Below are 26145 nucleotides of genomic sequence, written 5' to 3' on the forward strand. Positions count from 1 at the left end.
CCCTCTGCTCCCCTTCCTCCCATCCCCAGCGGTGAACACGTGGTAACTGAGAAGGCATCAAATAAAGCCAGAACTTACGGATTGTCTTTTTGTGTTTTGTGTTGTCTGACTTCTTAATGATCTCTCATTTTAGATTGTTTTTCAAAATTCTTAACTTCCCATCCAACAATAGCTCCGGTTCCTGAAACAGGTCTTGTAAACTGTTCAAAGACAGAACTTTTGTTAACCCACGAATCACACGGTCTAGAACGAACCTCTGCCAAAGAGGCAGCTGTTTCAAAAATCAGGTTTTATTGCTTTGTACTTGCTGCTTTACTGTTGCTTCAGTACCCAGCGGCAGGGTAATGAAATATGACTTCCCCTTCAAAGCAAAGCCTTGCTTAGGAAATAATTTTCAAGGAAATTAGCACAACCTTCTAATGACATGAATGAGGCACAAAAAGTTGAAGAGAACACACTGTGTGCTAAACAGCAGTAACTTTATTGCCCACAGATAATGCAAACATTTTCCACACTTGCTGCAACTCAGCAAGTTACCTACTTGACAAGGTTCACAAAAACTATTTGTTTCAGAAGTACCCTATTGTTCTTTGAGCATATTCTCATTTAAGGTGTTTATTATTGCTCAAATCTACAGTCTGATTGTGATTGGCCACTCAGTCACGAGATATGCAGAATTAAAGATGATACAGGACTTTCAGGAATCCATTTTTAATTAGAAAATATACCTGGTTGTAGGATAGAAAACAATCCAAAATAATAACATTTAAATTTCTGAGTCCAGACTGTCTTTGGGCACAATACATCAGGATCAACTTTAAAGCAGAACAGATATCAATAGAAAAAAATACTGTACACTGATTTTGAGAAATAACATCTCAGCACAGATTAAGTGTTCACACTAAGGATGCTGTAGTGTCTTCTAAAAAAAAAATCCAAAACAAAAATAGGAAAAATGTCATTGGTATTACACCAAAGAAAAGCTCTGAAGGCAAAAAAAAAAACCAACCCAAACCCATCTCTTAGTCCAACACAATTACTCCAAACTGTATTACTGACTGTAGTTCTCTTACTCTGTCAGGGCACCTCCCCCAAAATGGGGATCTCCTCATTTCTCTCCAACGAGAGCAAGTGTCCTTTCTTCTAGAACCAGGTCCTTCCATACAATAAATTTTTGAAGGAAAAGAAGGAAAAAGGTGTAACCAGGGCTTGAACTTGCCTCCGTAAAGCTTTTCCTACGTGTCAGTACAAAAGCAAAGGACAGGAGACCTGGCTGGTACCTTTCACAAATGATCTCTCACTTTACCTCTCCACAGAAGGCGGCTGCACAAGTGTTAAATTTCAGTTGGTTGCAATTTTCCCCCTCCTATCCTGTCTAAAAAAGGAATTTAAATTTAAAGGCAACAGTAAACCACACACATATGTCAAGAGAAAGTTTTGCTGTTTTAAAGTCAGTACACCGAGAAAATCAGAGACAACTAATTCCTGGGATTTGCGAATAAAGGGTAAAACTCTCGCCTTCTGACCGGGGCACAACGGTTTTGGTGTTCATGTGGAAAGTGACACTGTTGTGCATGGATTTAATGCACTAGAAGCCACACGAAAAAGTAACTAAAATCATTTAGTGGGTATTCTCGACAGAGACATTTAGCAGCACGGAAACAGAGGGACCTTCCTTCCCTCACACACTATAAAATCCTGCTTTAGGCTAATAGAACACTGCATGATCTCAATTCCACTTATCAGTGCCAAAACGATGCATATCTCTTACAAATGGCCAAATTCACAAGCAAAACATTTAAACCGGAAAAAATTGTTTAGTTCTACATTTATTGCAGATATTAAAAGATTAACAATGCTAACATGTTTACTTACACTAAAAAAAAACGTCAGTTATCCAATAACATAAGCATCTAACTGTTACTAGCTTAGCACTACTGCCCATTTGCACGGAACAGAAACTAGCAAACTGCTCTACAAGATTAATGGCAAAAAACCAACCAAAAGACAGTAGACACACCACTGAAGTTAGTTAAAATGTTCACTGAAGCTTGCAGTCTTCATGGAAGAGAGCCTGGAACTAAAATAACAGAAAAGAAGCTAGTAAACTTTAAACAAGGCAAGGTATCTGCATAACAAACGTTTCACATGTACAAGTATTTAAAATTTTCAAATCAAGAGCCGAGCTGCCTGCAAAAGCAGGTCAAAATAAACGGAAACCCCTTTTGCAAAAGGAGCATAAGGTCATCTCTTGGTAAAACAAGATAAAAGTGGCAAACAGTAACCCGCTTGAGAGCAACACCGGAATCTCAGCACCAGTGCTGCTCTGCTGATATCTTGTCCAAAGATGAAGTTTGGCACAAGAAAGACAGACCATACTACAGACACCATCCAGGGTAGCAGATTAAGATTTTCCCAACGTTCACCTTTATTCTCAAGACAGTGTTATACTCTAAATTGAACTGCACTCAGGAAGGACGGCACCATTTTCCAATCTGGATACTAACAATTTTCCCAGATGGAGTAAGCAGGTGTTTAGTAAATGCACCCCAAAGGGTACTGTGCCCAACAAACTCAGGTTGCACCAGAGAATGCTGATCTGGGTCTGAGAGGGGATTTCAATCTGGTGTGAAACTCCACTTCACCTTGCGCCTTTCTGCAAATAATGTAATATATAATCCAAGAATCCTTCCAAAATGTGAAAGTGAAAGAAGAGGTGAACCAGAAGTTTGCAAGGAAATAATAATTGTGACCAGCAACACCGGCAGCTTCATCACTGAGACTAAAAGAACAGCTAAACCCTTTTGAGTGGGTCTGAGAAATAAATCAGAGGCCCACGTTAGTTCCAGAGCATCGTTCTAAAACGGACTGCGACTGACAGATCTCCTTTTGGAAAGGCTCAAGTTTTACACTGGGTAACTAATTACACACTGGAAAGAAAGAGGGGCAGTGAAGAACACACCCAAACAGGAACTCAAAAGGTAAGCACACGCTGCCAAATACTGTCATTGATGATCTTTCAAGTGGGCCAAAACGTTTAAGGACTTGAAACATCTCCAAGTAAAGCCTATGAGAAACGTCTGGGCTATCAAACATCCTTAATAAAGTCTGGCAACCAGATAAACTTATTTGTATTTATCGCCTTCATGCGTCAGCTTCTTGTAATGTAAAGGTGAAGACACACGTGATGTTCATGGAAAAACAGAACTACCAGCATGTTTTTCTACACCTGCCATCATGGTTTTATTCAGTGGTTAGGTGCTCCAAGGCAACTGAAACTGAACGATCAGAAAATTACACTGTGACATGATTTTGTTTCTCATGGTTTCAAAGACCCATACAGTAAACAAAAAAGACAAAAAAAAAACTTGCATTCGTAAACTAAAACTGGTTGTTACAAGCAGGGAAAAGTTCGTTGCTACAGAATGAAAAGTGAAGACACTCCCTTTCAAGCAGCAGTGTTTTTAATGCAGAAAGAATATAATTTTGTTCTTTGAACAGCAGGCACAGGCAAGTTGATAACTGAAGAACACATTTTCTTACATATTTGTCAGTTAGGAACTTGAGATGCTGCCACATGAGTGTGGGGTGCTATCAGTGGTGTGCCACAAGCTCTTTGCTCTACAAGAAGCATGGTGCAGGATGAAAACATCAGCAAGACAGCACTCACACCTACCAAGCAAAACATGCGTCAGCTCAAGAGAAACTCTTGAAAGAGAACTTCAGTGAAGCAGGGTTTGGGACTATAACATCCAAGTGAAGGCTTCTGACTAGCTTTAGAAAGGTGATGATGGAGAATGAGTACGCTAAAAAGCGCGGTTTCAAATTGTGTCACTTCCAGTAATCCAGTCACAGATCCCTTCCTGACGGGTGAGTCGGGAAAAGATGAATGATCAGACCTCGACCGTTTATTTGTGGTAACACCGCTAAACCTTTCGTGTCTTCAGAACTGCTTCACAAAGCAGTTAGGCAACGCTTTTTTTGAAGCACAGTAGATAACCCAGTCTTCTCTTTCAGTAAATTCTGGAATAGTCCCTTAAAAGTACAAACGCTTTGTCCTATTTCTTGGGATTTTTCAATAAAAGAACTTCTGCAAAGCCAATATATTTAACAGAAAACAGAAATGACTCTCTAAACTGATGGTCTTCTAAAACTGAAGATCCAACTCCAGATGACTTCCGAACATCTGACTTGCAAGTATTTTCTTCAGTATTTTTTTCAGACACATGAATTGTACCTGCTCACGGATTAAACTTCTTTGAGAAAGAAAGAAATTATTCAAGAACTTGTTGGAGAAGAGCTGCAAATTTGTATAAAAACAAAAAAGTACACTTAAAATATGTACTGCTTGTTTGTTACAATGAAAAACCTTAGCAGCCGAAGTTTTCAAGGAAGAGTTTAGTGTTCTCAAACTCAGATGAACTCAGTCATCCATCCTACACTTAAAGTCTAGAATCCTAAACAAAATAAGCATGCAGGTAGACTCTTCTTAAAATTGTTGTATGGAGGAAAGGAAACTGCTTTATGCAGGCTCCAGAAGTAGACCAGATTAGCCCATCAATAAAATGCAGTAAAATAAAATCTGAACTGCCTTGCAAGAAGATCTGAATTTGAGAAGATTCTTGGCTTCAGAAAAGATCAGAGCCAAACCAGGCTAGTCATGTTTTTTGTGTTGCTTATTCTGGTTTTTGGTAAGCCATCTCATCACAAAACAGGCAAGCTTGGCCAAAGAGAGAGGTAAACAGGCACTTCCGAGAACAAAATCAGTTGTTTCTTCCTCAGAAGATGACATCCAAGTTGTTAGCTTGTACAACTAAATACAAGACTAACTTTAATCTTGGAGAACGTTTTAATACATTAGTATTCAAGTCCACTACTATGGAACAAAGTGTTCTTCACACTGGCATGCTCTGCTGAAGATCTTTCACACAGTAGCCTTTGCATATCCGTGCACTTTCTAGCGAGCGAGTCTCTTACGTCAGACCTAGGAAGTAAGATTTGGGGTAATTCAGCACTTCAACGCAGGTCTGGATTTTCACGAAATGTTGAGAAGCCAGATATACTCATGGAAACAGTAATGTTTTCCTGGTAAAGGAAGACTTAAAACCCCTGGTATTTTAATGTTTGCAGGAATTCATAAACCAGACGTGTCCATTGCACATACCTACTTACTTGCTCTTTTCTGCCTGTACATTTGTATCATTCTTTGACGGAAAACATCAAATGCATCTTCTTTATTTTCTTCCCCTGCAACACCCAAGCCCTCCCCTGCAGAGGTAGCACCCCTAGGGAGTAAAATGAATAGTTAGAACACTCTGTTTCTGTTACATTTGACAACGTGCAGAAGAGATCTATACAATAGCTTCCAACATAGACACAATTCAAGTGGAAAGTAATTCTGCTTCGTCTGGGGGAGAAGGGGAGCAGAGGCTTGGTACCTGGCATACCAGATCAACTACAAAACAATTCCCATCTCCCATTACACATGCAAATACCCACCAGAAGAAAATGCTCCCAGGATATTAAGAGAGCAGTGAAGATACGGTCATCTAAGAGACTGAATTCTTACATGAGCTTTAACCACAGTAGATAGGATCCTCTGTTGAAAAGATAGCAAAAACTGCCTTGTTTCTTACATTTCAAAACTGACAGAAGTCAGAGAACTTTGAGGAATGAGAAAGAAACACCACATAACTCTGCATAAAAGTTTAAATTTTTACCAAGGGAATATAATGCTGCTTGCTTAAAATTTCTAGCACGCAGAGCGAGCTGAAGTCTTGTAGGACACACATCATAGACAAAACCTGGAGCTCCTGCCCTTCAAAGAAAAATGAGTCATTAACTCATATCTTTTCATCCAAACATGCCAACAGAAGCAGACAGGCCTCAACAATATTGAAACAACTTCCTGCCCTGGAAGTAGATGGAGAGGATGACCCACAAGAATGCAGAGATTCAAATAATTACAAACCATTTCTTTCTCCAGGCTATGTGCACAGAACGTAGACACTGCGAAGCTAAGATTAATGAAACCTCTGCCACAGGAACGATCCTCTGTGCCAGGTTCATCCTCCCAGTCAGTTCTGTTAGTGTTCTCCACTGAAGATTTCATTACGTGAAGTAAGAAAATTTAGATTGCCCCATGTGCTGAAATCTGGATTACTGTGCTATCAGGGTAAAACCTGAGGACCTTAAGTAGAATAAAGAAAAATTATTCTTATCCAATTTCTGTAATAATACATCCACTTAAGCCAAGTAGATTGTTGTGCAATTCTAAAAGAATATTCACAGACTCTAAAAAGCAAATTCAACTTTACAGCCCACAGTAGAAGCCCTGGTTGCTGGTTTTCTTCTGAACAGTACAGAGTCAGACTTGGCAGCTGTATGATCAAGCTACATTTTAAATTACAGTTAGAAGTGAAGTCGCCTAAAAGGCCTCCCAAAACTTTGCTTTTTACCAGCTTTTATAGTATGACCTGTTTGAAGCAGACTCTCTTTATTTGCTGTTTCCATTACACAACGGCTGCTTCATACTTCCAAACAGAAAGGACAGTTGTTTTTTTTCCTATTTAATCTATTTCTAGATTACTTTCAGAATAAAAAAACTAATCAAAGATATGAGATAATTCGTCATATTCCATAACAATGTTCTGCCTTTCAGTGTGGGTTTTTTTGTTTGTTTGTTTGGGTTTTTTTTCAAAATGTCTCTTGAATTGTAGAATTAGTCAGATCCAGAGCTGTGACAAACTAGTTGTCAAGACAGGGAACAGCTCACAAGACTAACATGAAACTCCATTTAAAATTTCTGGACCCATCATTTCCATACGGCCTCACCATGCAATTCATGTATCTTTTACAGTAACAGAAATGAAAATCTCCTCAAACCTGCAAATTATGACTTGCTCTCATGCCCAAAGACAGGCTTTAAGCTTTGCTAACAAAACAGGGCCCCAAATTTCTTTGTGTAATAACCGATGCGCTTGAATACATCAGGTTTAGATATCAGCATTATATCATGATCAAGACCTGCTCTACACTAGACCTGGGGTGTCTCCAATTATTAATCCATCCTCTTCTGCTCAGAGAATGAGATTAGACCCTGCACTGTATCAAAGCAACCAACAAGAGAAAGCAAAATGTTAAATTGCACTGGTTTTATTCTCACTGAAACTGTCCCAAAGTATTGTCCAAAGAATGACTTTGATGGGAAAATAGAGAGGTGTACACCAGGAAAATAATAATATGGAGTTCTCTCTACATTGCAGAAAAGGTCAACAAGTTTTTCCAAGAGGAACAGAAAGCAGTTCTGCACTGCTCTTTGCAGGTGTCTTTACAAGAGCGACACAGCAAAGGACTCAAGCTGGATAAACTGCATTTTCACACATTAAAAATGCAGTTCTTAAACTTGGTCAGAGACTTTTAGAACGTGGTGGGCTAACTGCCAGACCAGACACAATTAAACAGCTCATGATTAGTTGCGCAACAAAACTTGTGCCAGGAGCTACAGAAACAAACAAAAAAAATCACTCATGTAGAAGATCCCAACGAGTTTTGAGGTTAAAAACAAAGGTTCTGACACTGGCAAACACGAGACCTACAGGTGAAGTCAGTTGCCTTCTCGTTGTCTGTTTGCTGCTGAAGAAGGAAATTCAGAAAGTATTGCCATGGCCACTGGGCCACAGGGAGCACTAAGGAAACAGGAAAGCAAACAACCAGAACTATCACACCAATCGGAGTGACCAGCGGTGTCCAAGGCATGAAGAGAAAGCAGAAATCCCTGGAGAAAGAAGACTGTTAAACCACAGACTCTGCGTGTGGACTAGAAAGCATGTCATAAGGGCTTAGAGAGAAATAAATAGTTTCTGCCTCCTTATTCAGTCAGGGAGCTGAAGGAGGTATTGTTTGTTTTCTGGGCGGGCAGCAGTGGGCACTGGATACAGCAACTTGAAAAGACAAAATGAAGATTCAAAAGCAAAAGTGTATTTTAAAAGGAAAAAGCACACTTACCTTCTGGCAGATGCACTTACCTCTTTCAGCACGCAGCAGAACGAATCACATAATTAGAGTGAAAATAATTGTGTTGCCTAAACCTAGGAGCAGCGTGTATGACATTCCTAAAGTCTGTTTGTGTATTATGTACCTGGCACGGTAGCAAGGAGATCCCCAGGATAATACTGTGTGTTAAAAAACCCTAAAAACACCAGACAACAAAAGCCACCTCCTGAAGAAGAGGGGGACCCACTCATCTTTGGAAAGTGTCTGCACACCGCAGCATCCCTGCTGCAGCCCTGAGTGGTGCCAAACTGGATGGCAGGAACAGCCACCTTCCAGCCCACATCCTGCCCAGTCTGACCGGAAAAACACGTGAAGTCTCCACGCTCAACCGTGCCGAGGCCCGAGGCCAACGTCAAGCGGAAAAGAAAACACAGTTGGCCACACTAGGTGGGTCAGATAACCACAGTTACCATTACAATCCCAGCCTTTTCCAGAGCTGTCAAATTTCTGTAGTGGGTTCCCATTACATACACTTTTACAGGCTCTCGGATTCCTTTTCCTCGTGTACCAAGACCATGTCCTTCTTGCCAGCCCATCTTTTGAAGCATCTGGAAGCCCACGTTCCTGTTTGTCAGCTTCTTGTGTGAAAATTCTAAATCTTTTGGTTTCTACGGAGAGGAAAAAACAGAAAAACAAAGGGAGTTTTGTTACACAGGAAGATCATGTATTAAAAATCCCTCAACACTCCTCCCACCCCCAATAAACAACTGTGTTTGAATTTCTGGATGTACAGAAATATCTTCTAAGCTGCTTCTAAGCCAGCTTCACTAGCTGCACAGAAAAAGTGTATTATAGAGTAAATAACTGCCTCAGCAGTTTTGAAAAAAAATATATATATTTCAGGTTCTCAAACTTTTTAATTACATTATTAAAATAGCAAAGAATACATCTTCATATTTTAAAATGTTTTTTAATAACAAATACTGAATGATTCGATGACTGAAAACTTATTACAAATAGAGCAGCAGCCAAATTCCATTTCACTAATTTTGGAAAATTGTAACATATTTTCCAGACAGCAATGCACTGATTTTTTAAATTTATTTTTTTTTAAACAGAAGACAAGATGAACACACAGCTGTTCAATAGTGCTCTAATCCTAAAATGTTTAATTTTTACACAGGTAATTAAAAGACAACAGGCACCATGGCTCTCCTCAGATTTAGTCCAGGCTTTTTCAGGACCAGGCTTTTCAGGTTTCAGTTCGATTTTACGACAGCGACACGTTTTCAGAGGCTGTCTCTTGCAAAGACAATTGATTCTCAAAAATGCAATGGCAAACCAGAGTTCTTTACCTTCTTCTTCTTTGTAACTGGGCAACCACGAGGCCTGTCATAAGCAATTCTGACAGGTTCATGCACTGCAAATCAAATCAAGGACAAAATTCAGCTGTAAAGAAAAGCAATTTTAATACAGAACTCCAAAAGTACACCTCAAGTGAGACTAACTCTATGCCTTGGCCGAAAATCAGAACCAACAAGATGAGAATTGAAAAAAAGAAAAGAAATGGTAAGACCTTTTTTCTCCCTCCACCACAACAAAGGTAATTAGCACCTGCACGTATTTAGCTTTGGACACACCATGCCAGCAACACGCTGACAGATGACACACTACAAGGACTTTAGATCTTTCATTTCCCTGAGCTTCTGAAATACTCTGATAGAAAATTCAGACTGGACTGCAATGAGGTTATTGCACACCGTTTTCATACCACAAATGACAGCCTTCACCAATAAAAATCATTGTGCAAAGAAAAGACATTTGTTAAAGCAGCTGCAGAGCACGTATAATCGGTTTGAAGCTACTTATCTCTCAATTCTTAGAACATCACGACCCACCCCTGCTGTGGCCACACTGACAAAATTTGACAGGCCAATCCAAAGTCTAAACATGTTTAGTCAAACACTCAAAATACATTCAGTGCTATACTGAAGTCTATTAAACCTTCCACACACCAATAAAAAAAACACAAATGCAAAAATGTGAGTTTTTTAATCAGCAGAGAGAGAGTAACACCCACATATCCTTAGAGATATTTGAGGAAGGATGTTCCACACAAACTTTGCTATTGCACAAACTGTTACACAGTTTATTCAGCTTCTCTTTTGTCAATTGATTGTGCCTTCCAAGTGAACACTGTATCCACTTTTATATTAAATAAATGTGACTCTCTTAGCCATTAACAATCAGTTACAAAGTACATAAAAATCAGGAATTCTGTGCTGATACCTACAAAGTATCTTTGAAGTAACACTCACCTTTTGGTTCCTCTATGAGGCAAATCCTTTTGGAGGCAGGAATCATGCCGACTTTCAGAGACTTGCTGCTGATTCGTTTGCGAGGAAATGGGGTGCCAGGAGCAGGAGCTGAGGCCTGTGTCGACAGATTTGGTACAGCACCATCAGCTGATGCAGCCAGCTGCATTCCACCTGTTGGAATTTCCTCTCCAGTTTTGGAAATCATCTCTTCAGCTAGGTTTTCCACACTTCTACCTGCTGACATGTCATCCTCCTCTCCCTCCTCCGCTTGCTCCATTTCCATTTCTTCCAAAGGCTGGGAAATATCCTCCTCAAACTCAGCTTCCTCCTCATTATCTTCTTCCTCTTCTTCTTCTTCATCCTCTTCCTCTTCCAAAATATCCAGATTTCTCTCTTCAGGTTTAGCACCTTCCCCAGCATCAGTTGCTTCTGACACAGCACTGAAGTTAATCGATGGACAAAACTCATAGACTTTCATTCGGTAGAATTTGAAAGCGGAACTGTTTCGATCCTGGAGAAACCTGAGCAAAAATTACAGCGAAAACAGTATCAGTTGGAGATTTTCTTTAGCTAGCATGAAGCGAGACGTTAGAAATAAATCTCATCATTTTTCTGAACGGTCGTTCCAGGTGTTTTTGTGGAACTGCAGGATTCCCCAGCAACACGTGCTAAGAACAGCAATCGTACTCCTCAATTCCTGGAGACTTTTATCCGCACTTCGAACCGCGCTGTAAAGAACCCAGCACAATTATCTCCCTTACACGGATGGAGAAACTGAGACAAGACAACCCGGAAGGCAAACAGCAGACCCCAGAAGAGAATCCAGGTCTCCCAAACTCCAGTCATGTGGTCTCTGTGGAAATCAGGGTACTGATTCTGAGAGACAGAAGAGATAACGGGGCTCCGTTTTTGTTGGACCAGCATGATGAAAAGAACCTGGGCTAATTTAGAGCACTTAGGCCACTGTAATCAAAGACTCACTTAAAAAATAACAAGATTGAAAATGCTTTGGCAGAACACTGCTTCAAGATGCAAGCTGATAACTTAGGATACAAGGGAAAAATACATATATCAGTGCATGAACACACTTGAGAGAAGTGTTTTTCTTTCTTAGATATTTCAGACAATCACCATTAATGGAGATGCTGAGCAGGACAACAGGGAGTACTGCTCAAAATCCTCTGTTCCTCAACACATGGAATAAAAGCACACACCTCAACGAATAATAAAAGGAAATATCTCTGCAGTGATTGTTTACATGTATTTTGATTTTTCTTGTCAGCCCATTTACACAGATAAAGGTGTCGGTTACTCACCAAAGGTCTGGGTTATCTGCACTGTTGTCTATGCTGAACTGCTCGATTTCTGGTCCTACCTGAGCGACAAACTTGGCAAGCTTCTCTGCAGTCTCCATCGTTTTAGCATCCACTGTAAGAAACAAAATGCTTGTTATCTACAGCTCCACAGGAAATCTGCATCACTGGAAGGCCAACACAGCTGAGAACCAAATACTTTAGCAAAATAAATGATTTTTAGAATTACCAGCAGAACGTTCTATGCAATTCTTTTCTCATAAAATCTACACTTTAAAATTCAGTCTTGAATCTGCACTTACCGTCAGGAAACTGAGAGGACAACGGTGGGAACAGCTCAGGTGGTGCTGATAAATCCTCAGAACCTGCCCGTTCTTCTGCTGGCAGAGAGGCCTCTGAACTGGTGGCACACTGGGAGGATGAGGTTGCATCGAGGGCAGAATTCTTCTCAGGCAGGCTGGTTCCTGATGCAGAAGGCTTTGGCTGGACAGAGCCTTGAGGATGCCTGTCTTGGTGCTTCAGCACCGTCCCAGCCGAAAGCACAGTCTGTGTCCCTATGGTCGCTCTTCTCACCCTCCTTCCTCGAGCGCCGTGCTGGGCGATAATTCCGAGCCTTTTTCTTTTGAACAGCCGCCTCTTGATACTTGCAACTTTCCTGGCGTACAACATGGCCCTGACCGACTCCGTGGCAGACTCTTCTGGAGTCCTGCCCTCACCACCCGCCTCCTTTCCAGGTGCTGTCCGCCTCTGCATCTCCGACAGCCTCAGTCTGTAATACTTGTACTCCAGACTATCTTCATCAGACAAGAACCTAAATAAAAGCACGTAAATAAAAATGAAAGCCTAAGCTGAAAGCACAACTAATCTCAAATTCTCTGTAACAACTGATCCTTTTTTCCAGGGGTACACACAAGTTGCTATGTTAACATCAGCCTGCGTAGGTTTTTCCTCAGAATAACAACCAACTCCACTTCTAAAGCAGTAAGTGTTTATTGCGAAGCAAATAAACGACGGGGGGTTTTGACATAAATCATTTGGCTCGTAATTAATCAGCTGTTCTGGAATGCACACATGAAGAGATACTGACATATTAGAAGATCATTACACTTGGGAGTGTCTCGGCTTCCCTCTGCCCGCATTATTCACAGAACACTACATCCATAACTCTGTTACCTTACTCTACGTTTATTAACTACGTTTGCTTACTAATTCCACCTGGTAAAAGTAAATTGCTTTTAACATCTTGTATTAGGATTGACACACAGTCACTACTGACAGATCAAAAGGAACGTGATCTACCAGACAAAACAGAAGCAACAGGACTATTTCCAGGGATATCAGGAAGCACAATTAGCTGAGGAAACATTTTCAAAAAGCTTGATTAAATATACAATAGGCTTTGATCTTAGAGCCATGGAGTGAAATACTGAATTTAAATAAATATATTCCAGTTATCTTCAGCAAGGAGCAGCGTTCTGACACGCTGTTCAAACACACCTACCAATATTCAGGACAGTTCTTCTGAGCGTTTCTCTCTTTGGCAGACAAGGTTCCCGAAACAATGCTAGTCACTAGCTGCTCAATTGTCTCCACAACTTTCCGGTCAGCTCGCTGAGGGGCTGCAGGAAGAAAAACAATGCAGTCACTGTATTATTCTCATCAACAGATTATCAATGTGTCACCTTTGTCATTCTTTAACGCACTGACATTTGGAATTTTTCAACATATTAAAACAAAAAAGGCTGCACTTAATTCTAGAACAAATTAAGGAAACCTCAGAAACATTCTGACTGTTTTCTCAAAACTTAGATTCAAAAACAGTTTATTGTTAGAAGCATCGTGGTTTGAGAAACTTACCCTTTGCCATCACGGGCAAGTTAAGTCATCCTTTAAAAGGCAATTACTTATTGCACCAAAAGGATTTGTGCAAAATAACTGTATTTTAACAGCACTCCGGAGGGGCGAGTTCCAAATTATTAGCCACTCAGCGGAGACTGCCCTGCCAAAGTATCTGAAGTTCAACTAGGAAAAATCAGATGAGTAGAGTAACGAGTAAGAATGCTTTAGAGAGGATGAACTGGATGGCCAATAGAGCAGAGGGGATCATATTCCTACAGATGGAAGTATTCAAACAACTTTAAATATGCCTGCATGGGATAAAAGCAGTAAAGGCAGCACCTACACCTTCCCCTGTAGCAAATATTTGGTGATGTAGCCAGTTACAGCTGTGGTCCTGGTCTCCCTACCTCGAGGTTGTGAAGCTGGAGAGAAGCTGAAGCAGCCAAGGGCACGAGCTGAAAATCCTACATTTACATTCCCAATTCTGGGAATTCCTGACCTAATGAAACCATAAGTGACAAATGAACAAATTAGACACTGTGAAGTATCTTACAACGGCTCACTCACTTTTAACTTTTGCGTCAGGAGAGAGTGTTTTAGGCTCTACTGTGGACTCTGGTTCGTTTTTTTTCATCTGAATCGGATATCCACTCTTCTCCAACCAAGCCTTCAAGTTTTCAATGTACTCTCTTCCAAACAACGTTGAGTCGTCAAAGTTCGGGAAGAGCGTCGGCGCCGGAGCCATTTCCTGCAGCCCTACGGCTTCGAGGATTTTCTCCTGCCTGAAAACAGACGCGAGCGCGAAGGTCTGACCCAGGAGCGCTAAAGACTTTCGACAGAGAGAAACAGTGGTCTCAAAAGCACTTGCCATTTCCCTTGGGTTGCCAAACCCGCTCGTCTTGATGCTCAACTCGTAGGCGTTGCAGGCCATCAGCAGCGGGGTGACACCTTTCAGGAGGCGGTCTTGCAGCCTCATGATGTATTTATCAAAAGGTTTGATTATTTCGAAGAAGCAGTTCTTGGTTTTCACAGCACCTTTGTCCAGCAGCATATTTAGGAACTCGTTGTCCACTTTGGGAGTTTTCAGAGCAGCGTGTTGTAAACTCTTGATAGTGAAGAAGCAGTAATCTCTGTGTTCTGGCTTTAAGGAGCATTTGAAGGAAGCCAGCATTTTCGCACAGGTTTCTGTCTCCAGCTCAAAGAGAGCTCCAAAGAGCCGGGAAAATTCCGCGTCGTTTTTTATCGCGTGAAACCCAGCCCATTTTATAATTTCTATTCCAAACGTTGAGAAAATATCCGATTTGTCCACAAGGTCAAAACTGAGATTTCTGAAAACATGTGCAGGCTTTGGGAGCCTGAGAATAGGTCTCTGGGTGGTTATGGCTGGCCTCTGATTAGGTCGTGGGGGCAACTTCTGATTCGGGCGCTGGACAGCCACGGGCCTTGGGTTAGGCCGTTCAGCAGCTTCTGGCATTTGATCAGGTTGCATAGCTGGCTTCTGATCAGGGCCTGGGGGCAGTTTTTTAGCATTCCATTTCTTTAGGGGAGGTTTGATATCACCTTTGAACACTTTAGCTTTAACAGCGCCCCTTGTCATACGCTTTCCTCGCAGGATCCTTCCCCTGCCAAGGTTGCCCCTCCGCACTGGGGGTCGGAACTCGCTGTCGGATTGAATTCCAAAGTCCACGTCATACTCCTGATTCTCCATGTTGCCATATTCATCTTCCATGAGTCCTGGTGATCGAAAATCACCTAAAATATCCGAAGAACTAAACTCAGTTTCATGTGGTCCCGCGGATTCCCAAGAGTCAGGAGGGCCATAGTCCTGGTCATGAGAAGCCAGGTCTCCATACTCCCGGTCATGGGAAGCTGGGTGTCCATACTCCCGGTCACGAGATGTCGGGTGCCCATACTCCCGGTTGCGAGATACTGGGTGGCCAAATTCCCGGTCAAGAGGCGCCGGGCGGCCGTACTGTTCATGGTAATAGTTCTCTTTCCTTATGAGAGGGCTGGCAGATCTGTAAGAAGGTCCTGCGTAGTCATCTCTCGGCTCTTCACTCCAGTCGTCGTGCGGATGGTGCTGGGCGTTGTCATGAGTATATCTTCCATCATTGTGAAAACTGTCTTCGTATCTTGGTCTTGGGACTGGCCTTGAATGAGCTGTAATGATAAAAATATAAATATACCAATGCACCACAAGTAGTATCAATAAAAAAATTTAATAAACACATTTAGACACTTAGGAGAGACGAGACATCAAAACTTCTAAAGAACAGTATACGTATCTAACTTCAGGATATTCCCACTTGCTTTCTTCTGTACATTGAATAATTCATAATAAGCAAAAAGCAACAAGATGAACAAACACACACAAAACAATTTATTCAAACTTCCACCCTCACTAGAGCTGAAATGCAAATTCTGCCATAAACCTCGTTTTCTACTCGCTCACAACGTTCTCACTCTAGGAAGACACTAATGTTGTGCTTGTAATGCCTCTAATTGGAATTCTCATATGGAAAAATATCAAAAGCAGGCACTTTCTGTTTCCACACTGAAAGGCAGAATTCCATTCTTCAACAGAAGATCGTATTTTCTACAAATTCCTACACAATTATCTAAGATAACGTTACAGTCAGAAATACTAGCATTTCCTGCAAAGCATCCAAGAATCCCTATTCCTTAATTCCAGTAGTTAAATTCAGGAAGTCAAGAATACTTGAAACAAATTAAGTATTTAAAATAAATTATTTCCTTGGAGCTTATACAACTCTAAGAAAACAGAAGGGATCTTGTTTTAAAACTCAGTTTCCTACGAACGTAATCCAAGTTATTTTTCTAGACATTTCAAATACCAAATTTAGAAGCTAAAAAAAAATTTGCAGATCATGTTTCATATACATTCACTGGATTAATGCCCTGCTTTTAGCTTTTTCTCCAAAAGTAATATGAAATACAAAGACCCAAAGGCTTCAGACGCATTCTGTATTTATTTAACTTAGGCACCAACAGAATTCCATCCTGCAGCGATGCCTCTGGAGACCTCCCTGAAATTGGACCCACTCTGATGCAGCCTGAACAGCATTCCTTTGTTTGAAATTTGCTTTTTTTGCCTGTAATTTGCATTCCACATCGAAATAGCATCACTCATACAAAGCTATTAGCCTCTTAAATAAAAATGGATGTGGAAAAACACCAGCACAATTCCACGTTTAGGCAAATACACGCAACTAGAAAGCGAGAAATCCAGCATAGCTGTTCCCAGAACAGCTGCTCTAACCCACGGCGCGTCACGCCCGGGATTCGTTACCTTTGAAATGATGGATCGTGCCCTCCACGGCATCGCCCCGCTCCATCCGGTACCTTTTGACTTTGTCCTGCACCACAGCATCGAACGTCTCCCGTGTGATCCGCCGAGAGGCCATTTTTATCCTGTAGCAAAACAGCACAATGCCGTCCCTTAGCGGGGCACGGGCGCCGGGGAAGGTCCTCCCGCCGCCGAGCCGCGGACGCTGCCGGCGCCTTCCCGGCGCCCACGCCGGGCTGGGTGCGGGGGGGTTCCCGTCAGCGCGGCGGGAGGGGGAGCGCAGCTCCCGCTTCCCCGCGCGGGGCGGCCCGGCCTGAGGTAAAACGCGGCGCGAGCGGCAGCGGGCACCTCCCGCCCCTCACCGGGCGACCCCCGGCGGCTCGCTGCCCACCGCCCCGCCACACGCGCGGGCACCGGAGGCAGCGGGGGGGGAGGAGGAGGAGGAGCCGCCCCCGCCCCGCCCCGCGCCCCGCCCCCGCCGGGAGCCGGCCCTGCCCTCACCGAGGCGGCGCCCCCCGCCCCGGTCCCGCAGCCTCCCCGCCACACGGGAATCTCCCAGCAGCCCCCGCGGGCCGCCGCTCGCCCTCCCGCCCCTCGCCGCGCCTGCGCATTGCGGCTCCCGCCGCGACGCACGCGCAGCCTCCTCATCCCCCTCGAGGCGGGCGGTTTCGGGGCAGCGGTGCCCTCGGGGAGGGCGCGGTCCCGAGTCGGACGGCGCGGTAAGCAGGAGGGGAGCCGGCGGGAGCGGCCCGCAGCCTCCCGCTCCGGTAGCGGGGCCGTGGGGTGGCTGCTGCTTTGTAGGCCCGCTTCAGCGGGCCCCCGCATACTGAGCATGCGCAGAAGGCGGCTGAGCGCGCTGCGGGGAGGAGGCATGCGCAGTGCGCACGCCGCGTTCTTTTTCGCGCCGCGTTTGTCCTCATGAGGCGCGGCTTTTGGCATCGGCGCATGCGCAGTGAGAGAACCGAGCCTGCGGAGGGCGGGGCCGCAGCCCGCCGGCTGTGTACGGCGGCCGAGTAGGGCCGCTCCTCTCAGCGCGCCGCCCTTTGTCAGGCGGCAGGAGCCCGTCGGGGAGCGGCGCGGCGGGCGGCGCGGCACGGAGGTGGGTCGTGAGGAGCGCCGTGAGGAGAGCCGGGGCCGCTTGAGTGCCCGGCGGCTCCCCGAGCACCCGCGCCCGGTTCCTGGTCCCTCTGAGGGGCTGGGCGCGGCGGGGCCTGCCGAGGGGCTGCGGGGATGAGCCGGGCCCGGCTGCGGGAGCGGGGCTAGCGGCAGGCCGAGGGGCCCCGGGCTGGGTTAGCCCGTGTGCGGGGTCTCGGGGCCGCGTGTGCCCGGGCAGGCCGCCCGCCGCGCCGCTCCGGCAGGCGGGGTGCAGCGAGAGCCGTGTCATGGTCACACCCCCATCCCCCGCCGAGCAGCAGCGGCTTCCCCATCCAAATCCTGGGCCTCCGAATCCCTCCTCGCTTCTTTTAATTGGTATATTTCTGCCCGTTAAAAAAAAAAAAAAACAAAAACCACCGAAAACATCCCTTTGGCTCTATAATTTTGGTTTCAAGTGCTGCGCTTTTGTTTCGGAAAAGAGCGAGTCGCTTTCTTTGTTTCCGATTGTTTTGCACCAAAACTAATCGTGCGCTATCTTAATGACAGGACGAGGAAGTAGTTCGCCCCGTTCCAGTAAAATGGGATCAAAACAGATTGCACAGGAAACCTTTGATGATGCAGTGCAAGAAAACATTACAGAATTTGAAATGGATCCAGAAGAGGCTGTGAGAGAAGCCGTGCAGCAGTTTGAGTCCCAAGGTATTGTAAATTCGTCTGCTTTTGCAGTTCGGGTTATTACAGAGTGAGATTTTACATATCTCAAAATTTAAGAGAACCTGCATGCAAGAATTGATCATCTGGTATTGAAGAGAGGCCTTTGTGAAGTGAAACATAGGCATTATTAATGCTAACCTAGTTTCATGAAGTAATTAAGACTGAAAAAATGCTTGAGGTGAAACTGCAGACTGCAGTTTGATGAATGAAATTAAACTCTTTTTTTTTTTTTTTCCCAATTGACATTTAGCTAGAATGGATGCTTTGTTCTAGGACTTACTTGACCATTATAGTTAGCCAGAACTTTGGCAACCTTTCAGAGTCTTTGTCCATTGATCCACACTTTACAATAAGTTTATCTTTGCTCACTGTGGTTGACTCAACAGATTTCACCCAAGCTTCTGTAACTAATGTTAATCTTGTTTCTGTTTTTCCTTTCAGGTGTTGACCTCAGCAACATCGTGAAAGCTGTGCGGCAGCCTGCCTCTGAGAATGGTCAGAAGCAAAAGCATGAAATTTTGCTGGTAGGAGCACAAATTTATGATGTCTTCTCAGGATCAGGGTTTATAATAGTTTAAGTAATAGACTAAGAATAATGAGACATACCTTCTCCTTTGCCTCTGTCCTGTTTCTTTGTGAGCTCTTCCACAAGCAGTTAATCCCATCTATCCTGCAAACTAGAGATAATATAAAAGTTCAAAGAGCTAGCTTGCACTTGCTGGTGGAAGTATCTGTGTAAGTGCAGAACTCCAGCATTTCTTGCCTGGGAAACGCAGAGACAGCCTTTCACAGCTGAGACACAGACTCTGCTGTTGTCAGGTAAACTCAAACCACAGAAAAACTTGAGTGAAAGAAATACAAGTAACCTAAGGGGCAGCTGTTGCCTAGTCCTTGTGAGAGTAGGTGAAGGGATTGAATACAGTCCCTCATCAGCAAGAATGTAAAAAAGACTCATGCACACCATTGACCCCTGGGAAATATGCTGGTTGGACTTGGTTCACTTACTACTGGTCAGACTGGCATACAGAGGTGGCAGAAGTACAGGGAAGCTCCTGTTCCTCCACGGGTTCTGTGCATGAATCGTAGAATCATCTGGTTGGAAGAGACCTTCAAGATCATCGAGTCCAACCGTCCCCCCTGCGCTGTCAGGGTCCCTAAACCATGTTCCTCAACACCAAATCCACACAGTTTTTAAACACCTCCAGGGATGGGGACTCCACCACCTCCCTGGGCAGCCTGTTCCAATACTTCACAACCCTCTCTGTGAAGAAATTTTTCCTGATATCTGACCTAAATTTCCCCTGGCGTAACTTGAGGCCATTTCCTCTAAGCATTCCCTCTGGCATGAAGACAAAATGCCGCTCTTTAAGGCAACCATTTCTTAGATGTGTCAAACTGGTTTTAAATTTAAAAGACGACTTATTATAAATAAACAAATTTGACTGACTATAAAGAACTGCTCTTGTTCCTTCACTGTTCAGGTCGAAAACTAATTCTTGTTCTCTTCTGTAGACTTTAGATTCCCTTGGGAGGGCTGTTGCGGACTCTGATCTCGTGGAGATGGCCGAGCAGCTAGTGGTCTTCACTGACCAGTGCAAAGAGCAGCTGGCTTTCCGCTACCTGGCTGGGCAGAACGGTGCCTATTCTGTGGTGTTCTCCGCCTGCCAGTTGGCTTCAGGAGACAGAAATTTAATGCTAAAAGCCTTTTATACTCTGTCTGCCATCTTGGATGGGCAGCCAGACCTACTTGACTCCGCTGGCCAGGACCTACTGCTGCAAACTCTGAAGGAACAGGGGGAGGATGTGGAAATGGCGCTGGCCGGGATCCGCTGCATTCGGCACGCCTGTCTGAAACACGAGCAGAACCGTCAGGACTTTGTCAAAGGTGGGGTTCTGCCACTGCTGACCGGAGCCATCGTCCGGCACGGGGACAGCGCCGATGTTGTCCGAACGGCCGCCTCGGCGCTCAGGGTCATGACGTTTGATGATGACATCCGAGTGCCCTTTGGTCACGCTCATGATCATGCCAAAATGATCGTGTTGGAGAACGATGGGTTAAGAGTCCTCATCGAAGCTGCGAAAGGTAAAATTAACCCCGTGGCTGTTGATCCTAATTTGGAATCGTCTGTGCTTTCTTACCTGAAAGCTGTGCTTTGTCGTAACTTGATGCTCCTCAGAGATGATCCAGAAATTAACCAGTAAAATGATGTTTTATTCTTTTCATGAAATGTGCCCAATCTGACTGCTCCAGAGGCTGTCAGCAGCCCCAGGGTGGCAGTTATCAGAGCCATTTGTCAGTCTGTCTAGGAAGTATTTTACAGCCCAGTGCAGATTTACAGGCACCTTATTCCTGCCGAGCTGCTGCATTCTTGCCAAGATACTCTGTCTCAGTCTAGATACAGATTGAACAGGATGTTATCTGTGCTGGTTTAATCTCTAAAGGGAAATTTGCTGTTTCCTGTTTCTTTTTTTTTCTTTTAAATGAAGCAAAGTAAGATACCTTGCTTCTGCAGCCCCCCTCCTTGCTCACAGTTACTCCATTCATCATCTCTCCTCTGCAGCGTTCACGGATAACTCCAGTGTTCTCAGTGAACTGTGTGCCACCCTTTCTCGCCTCTCTGTCAGGAATGAATTCTGTCAAGAAATTGTGGACCTTGGTGGCTTAAATTTTATGGTGGCTCTCCTGGCTGACTGCATCGACCATCCGGTGCGTGATACAAAGCGTTCTTGGGAGTGGAGGTGATGTGGCAGGCTGTGCTTTTCATTTCAGAGGCCTGGCTGTGAATGGGCCTTAGACTACGCATCAGTTTAGGTGCACTTTGGGTTGAAACCCAACTGTTGGAGCCTATTTACAGCCTTGTAGTTAGAATTAAGTTTCAGGTGCTCTGTCAGATCAGAATGCAGATATTCTGAGCCCCTTGCTCATAGTTACTACTTCTGTCCTCCATGCTCCATGAGCAGAACTCTGCTTGCTCCCAGAAAAGCTGAGCTTGTGGTTTTCCACCATTCTAGCTAGAAGAGATTCAAGAGGATTTAGAAGCTCGAGTCCCACAGGACGTGTTGTTTGATTCTTTAAGCTGCTTTGAAAACCTCTGCCAGACTAACAAGGTTCCTTATTGCTCTGTCCAGCAAGAAAGTGTGGCTGAGGCGTGAGTGACAATAATGTTGCTGTTCATAACTGGGAATGACAACTGTTTGAATGGAGTTGCTGGGGCACGTTCTGGTTGGCTTTCAAAAATCTGTAAAGCTCTTTCTGCAGCTTTCTAAGCTTTTTTTTAATTATTATTTTTTTTTTATGAACACAGGACGTGGTGAAGCAGGTGCTGAGTGCCATCCGAGCGGTTGCGGGTAACGACGACGTGAAAGATGCCATTGTTAGCGCCGGGGGAACAGACCTCATCGTGCTCGCTATAAGCCATCACCTCGCCAACCCTCAGGTGGGCAACTCGGTGGCTGACGAAGCCCCACTGGGGCCCAGAAATGAGGTCAGGTTTGGGCTGCCTCACATAGCTGTGTTATCTCGCCTTGTGTAGGGGAACAACCCACAGCGTTGCTCTGACTTGTGATAAGCAGCTCGTGCTGGGAGCAGATACCTTCTAAGTACAGTGGTTAAATATTTGCAACTGAGCAAACCTTTATTAAACCTTTTACATCCTTTAAACCTTTATGAAAGTATTAAACCTTTAACATCCAGTTGTTGTAGAGCGGTTAAGTGCACGCTTTGGCAAGTGTTTGTGTATGTCGACTTTACTATATTAGGGTTTTTTCTTCTTCCTGAATCAGGTAGATGCTGGATACAGTGTTTTACACCTCTAGGGGGGTGTAAAACTTTCTTATTCTTGAATCAAGTAGATACTGGATACAGTGTTTTGCACCTCTAGGGGTGTAAAACTTGGTTTACACGCCTGAGAAGCAGGATGCTTCTGTGGAAGAAACTTAAAAAAAAAAAAAAAAAAAATTAAAAAAAAAAAAGCCAAAAAAGGAAACAAACTCCAAACACTTTTTTTTCCTTAAAGCAATATTTTCAGCCAGTGAGTGTCTCTTCCCCTTTGTCTTGCAGATCTGTGAGCAAGGCTGTGCAGCCTTGTGCATGCTGGCTTTGCGCAAACCTGAGAACTGCAACGTCATCATGGAAGGCGGGGGGGCGTTGGCAGCTCTTCAGGCCATGAAAGCACACCCACGAGAAGTGGCCGTGCAGGTATTTCACAGAATCATAGAATCACAGAACGGTTTGGGTTGGAAGGGACCTCAAAGATCATCCAGTTCCAACCCCCCTGCCATGGGCAGGGACACCCTCCACTACACCAGGTTGCCCAAAGCCTCATCCAACCTGGCCTTGAACACTTCCAGGGATGGGGCAGCCACAGCTTCTCTGGGAAACCTGTTCCAGTGCCTCAGCACCCTCAGAGGGAAGAATTTCTTCCTTAGATCTAATCTAGATCTCCCCTCTTTCAGTTTAAATCCATTGCCCCGTGTCCTGTCACTACACACCCTTGTAAAAAGCCCCTCCCCAGCTTTCTTGTAGCCCCTTTAAGTACTGGAAGGTGCTGGAAGGTCTCCCCGGAGCCTTCTCTTCTCCAGGCTGAACAGCCCCAACTCTCTCAGCCTGTCTCTGTAGCAGAGGTGCTCCAGCCCTCGCATCATCTTCGTGGCCTCCTCTGGACTCGCTCCAGCAGCTCCATGTCCTTCTTGTGTTGGGGACCCCGGAGCTGAATGCAGTATTCCAGGTGGGGTCTCACAGAGCAGAGCAGAGGGGCAGAATCCCCTCCCTCGACCTGCTGCCCACGCTGCTCTGGATGCAGCCCAGGACACGGTTGGCTTTCTGGGCTGCCAGTATTTGCCTCAGAGCACTTGGTTATTTATTCGAGATCGGTGTTGGCTGTGTTCAGTGCTTCGTTGAGATTTTGTCCTTGACTTGATAAACACCAAAAGTATTTTGGTTCTGAGTATCTTGGACGTGCAGCCTCTAAATGCAGGACTCCCTACATGTGTCCCACTGATGTGATCGGAGCAAAATTTAGTCTGGGTTTCAAACCCACCTGAATTCAGGTTCAAGCGACTGTGGAATGCCATGCCTCTTTTCCAGGCATTACTTCTCCTCCTCCTCAAAGGAGCAGGATGAGGATGGGCTCTTTCAGACCCAGCCTGTGCTACAATGTTATCTGTGCTATAGGAACCATTGTCATTGGTTTTCCAGAATTGAATAAAACACCTATATGGCAAGAAATCAGCCTGTGGTTTCTCGTGCAAGTCTCAGTAGGCTTCTGTGCAGGAAAATATTTTCTGAAAGAGTGATTTAAGTGCCAGGGAAGATGCCTGGAACAGCATACAAGGGAGAGGAAGGTGGGTCTGCAGTAATTGGAGAATTCTCTCCTAGTGCTATTTCAAGAAGTGCTTGGTGTAGCCTGGCTGATGTTTGAGATTCGTTGGTGTTCTGACAGAAGCAGGAGGTTTTGTCGTGTAAACTTTAGTGTGAAGTAGCAGCCATGCTTTTGCCCCTGGATTTTAGTCTTCCAGGAAATAGTTTGCTGCTGTCTACAGCATCTCACGTTTGGTTGCTCAGAAAAGGTTCTTTAGTTGGAGGCAGAGCTGCTTTGTGTGTACCAGCATCCGACATGGATGGTGTTTTCCTGCAAAGATGCTGATCTCTCTCATTTACCTCTCTCCCCAGAAACAGGCTTGCATGCTGATCCGCAACCTGGTCTCCCGGAGCCGGGACTTCTCTCAGCCCATCTTGGAGATGGGAGCTGAGAACCTGATCACAGAAGCTCGTGCAGCACACAGGGACTGCGATGACGTGGCCAAGGCTGCGCTGAGGGATCTGGGCTGCAAAGTGGAGCTCCGGGAGCTGTGGACAGGGCAGAAGGGAAGCCTGGCTCAGTGAATCGTCGCTCCGCTGGGTGGTGGAGCTTCAAGACATCCATGAAGTCTAAGGGGGGAAACAAAGTGGCATGGATTAATTTGCAGTTACGTTGAACTGGGATATCTGAAGCAAATGCCTGGCTTGTGAGGCTGCAGTGAACTTTTTACTGGGAGCTACAGCTGAAATGGCTTTATGCATTCACAGGCTGCGAGTCAACTCTGTAGTAATCATTCCCCGAATCATCTAATGCCTGAAGATGATCTGCTCCCCCCTCTTGTGTGTGTTCCTTGTGTACAGAACGGGCCATTCCCTCGTGCTCTGTTCTGGACAGTGAGAGCAAAGGTGGATTTTTTTTTCTGCTAGTTTGGTGTGTACCGTGGCAGCTGGTCCTGATTTGTCCCTCTGCTCTCTACCGATGGAGGCTGACGGCCTGAATCTGGTAATGGGATGGAGGAGGAGGAGTCCCATCATTTGTGAATGTGTTCTGTCCTGTTGTACTCTTCTACTGTTATTTTACTGCTGACCATATTCCGTGTTGCTGCTTTGTTTTGGATTTTCAGCCAACACACCATTTTAAACAAAAGCAAAGTAAGGATTTTGGATAGTGTGGGCCAAAGCAACGCACTTTGACGTTGCCGTTTGCATCCCGGAGGAAAGTTTGTGTTCTCTTTCAGTGAGATGAGCAAGTTGGGGACTGGTGACAAGGGTGGTACGTTCGAAGCAGGGCCAAACTGGCAGCGGTACCACGCAGCAGGAAGCCAACAGTGGGGAGCCCAGGCTTTGGTTCTGTCTTAGCAGCGCGGCGCTTCCCTGAATCCAAGAGTGCTGTATGTGATGAAGAGGCCGTGCACCTCGTGGAATGAAGACAGCTGTGGACTTGGGGGCAAAACGGGGAGGTGAAACATCCAGAAAGGTTCTCAAGTCTGAGCTAAAGGCCTCTGTGTGCCCGTTTCTTGCCCGACTGTGTTGTTACCAGCCCTGCTCTGGGTGCTGAACCTTCGTCCTGCGCTGCTACTGGTGTTGTACCTGAGTGGATGTTTTCTGATGTGATGTTCTCTGTAGAAATGGTGACCTTATAAAAGATAAAAATGTGCAAGGGTGGTTGGCTCTTTACAGAGCCCTTTTGAGGCAGGAAAAGAAAGGTGGTGGAAACGCCTTGGTGATGAGTTTGGAAGTAAAGCCGCCTGCGGCCCGGCGCTCTCTGCCAGCAGATAGTGAAGGACACTGTTCTTCAAAGGCTTCTGCCCCCACCAGGGTGTTTGTATGAGGGGAGGCTGCCTGGGTCTGCTCTCTCCATGCTGTGGGAGAAGCTCGGTGTGTTCGTGCACTCACTGACCTCGCCGAGACCCTCTGCTGAAGGTGCCCCACTCCTCTGTGGCAGAGCGGGCAAGAAGAGCTGGTGAAGAAACCCCGAGGTCCCAAGTCCTGTGGGTGCCCTGTGCGGAGGGAGAGCCTGATTGCTCTGGGGAGCACCTCTGCTGCAGCCTGGCACTCCTGGGCTTGCCTTGCTGGGGTGCCTGGGGTGGGTGAGAAGCAGCACGTGGTGCCATGAGAGAATCAAACATGGGGCTTTTCCTGCAGGAAAGCTTGGATTTATTTTCCTTCCGCTTTACACAAGCGTGGTGTGATGCTGAGCTGCTTCTAGCTCCAGCCTCATGGTTTTAACTCCCGACTGGGTCATGGGGAAGGGACGGATATGGG

General features: G+C 45.1%; 2 protein-coding genes across 4 annotated transcripts; one reads left to right on the forward strand and one right to left on the reverse strand.

The window, feature by feature from the left end:
- Positions 1-542: 542 nt before the first annotated feature.
- SUGP2 (SURP and G-patch domain containing 2) lies at positions 543-17305 on the reverse strand. Of its 3 annotated transcripts, XM_086627670.1 has the most exons (11): positions 17274-17305; positions 16776-16897; positions 14040-15625; position 13484; positions 13128-13245; positions 11929-12437; positions 11630-11741; positions 10314-10834; positions 9351-9415; positions 8527-8663; positions 2516-5285 (listed from the first exon to the last, which is right to left on the reverse strand). In XM_086627670.1, the coding sequence occupies exons 2-11, from the start codon at positions 16888-16890 to the stop codon at positions 5165-5167; spliced, it is 3285 nt and encodes a 1094-aa protein (XP_086483796.1). In that variant the 5' UTR covers positions 16891-16897; positions 17274-17305; the 3' UTR covers positions 2516-5164. The 3 variants fall into 3 exon arrangements, with proteins under 3 accessions (XP_086483797.1, XP_086483796.1, XP_086483795.1); XM_086627671.1 differs by lacking the exons at positions 2516-5285; position 13484 and adding an exon at positions 543-2080 and having other exon boundaries at positions 14033-15625; XM_086627669.1 differs by lacking the exon at position 13484 and having other exon boundaries at positions 14033-15625.
- Positions 17306-17841: 536 nt separating this feature from the next.
- On the forward strand, positions 17842-25566 carry ARMC6 (armadillo repeat containing 6). Its single transcript, XM_086627706.1, has 8 exons — positions 17842-17871; positions 18414-18566; positions 19023-19105; positions 20094-20664; positions 21143-21288; positions 21887-22018; positions 22642-22779; positions 24253-25566. Exons 2-8 carry the CDS (start codon positions 18446-18448, stop codon positions 24463-24465), a joined length of 1404 nt encoding a protein of 467 aa, XP_086483832.1. The 5' UTR covers positions 17842-17871; positions 18414-18445; the 3' UTR covers positions 24466-25566.
- The last annotated feature ends 579 nt before the right edge of the window (positions 25567-26145 follow it).

The sequence above is a fragment of the Tauraco erythrolophus genome, chromosome 28, assembly GCF_009769465.1.
Source record: "Tauraco erythrolophus isolate bTauEry1 chromosome 28, bTauEry1.pri, whole genome shotgun sequence".
Taxonomy (NCBI): Eukaryota; Metazoa; Chordata; class Aves; order Musophagiformes; family Musophagidae; genus Tauraco; species Tauraco erythrolophus.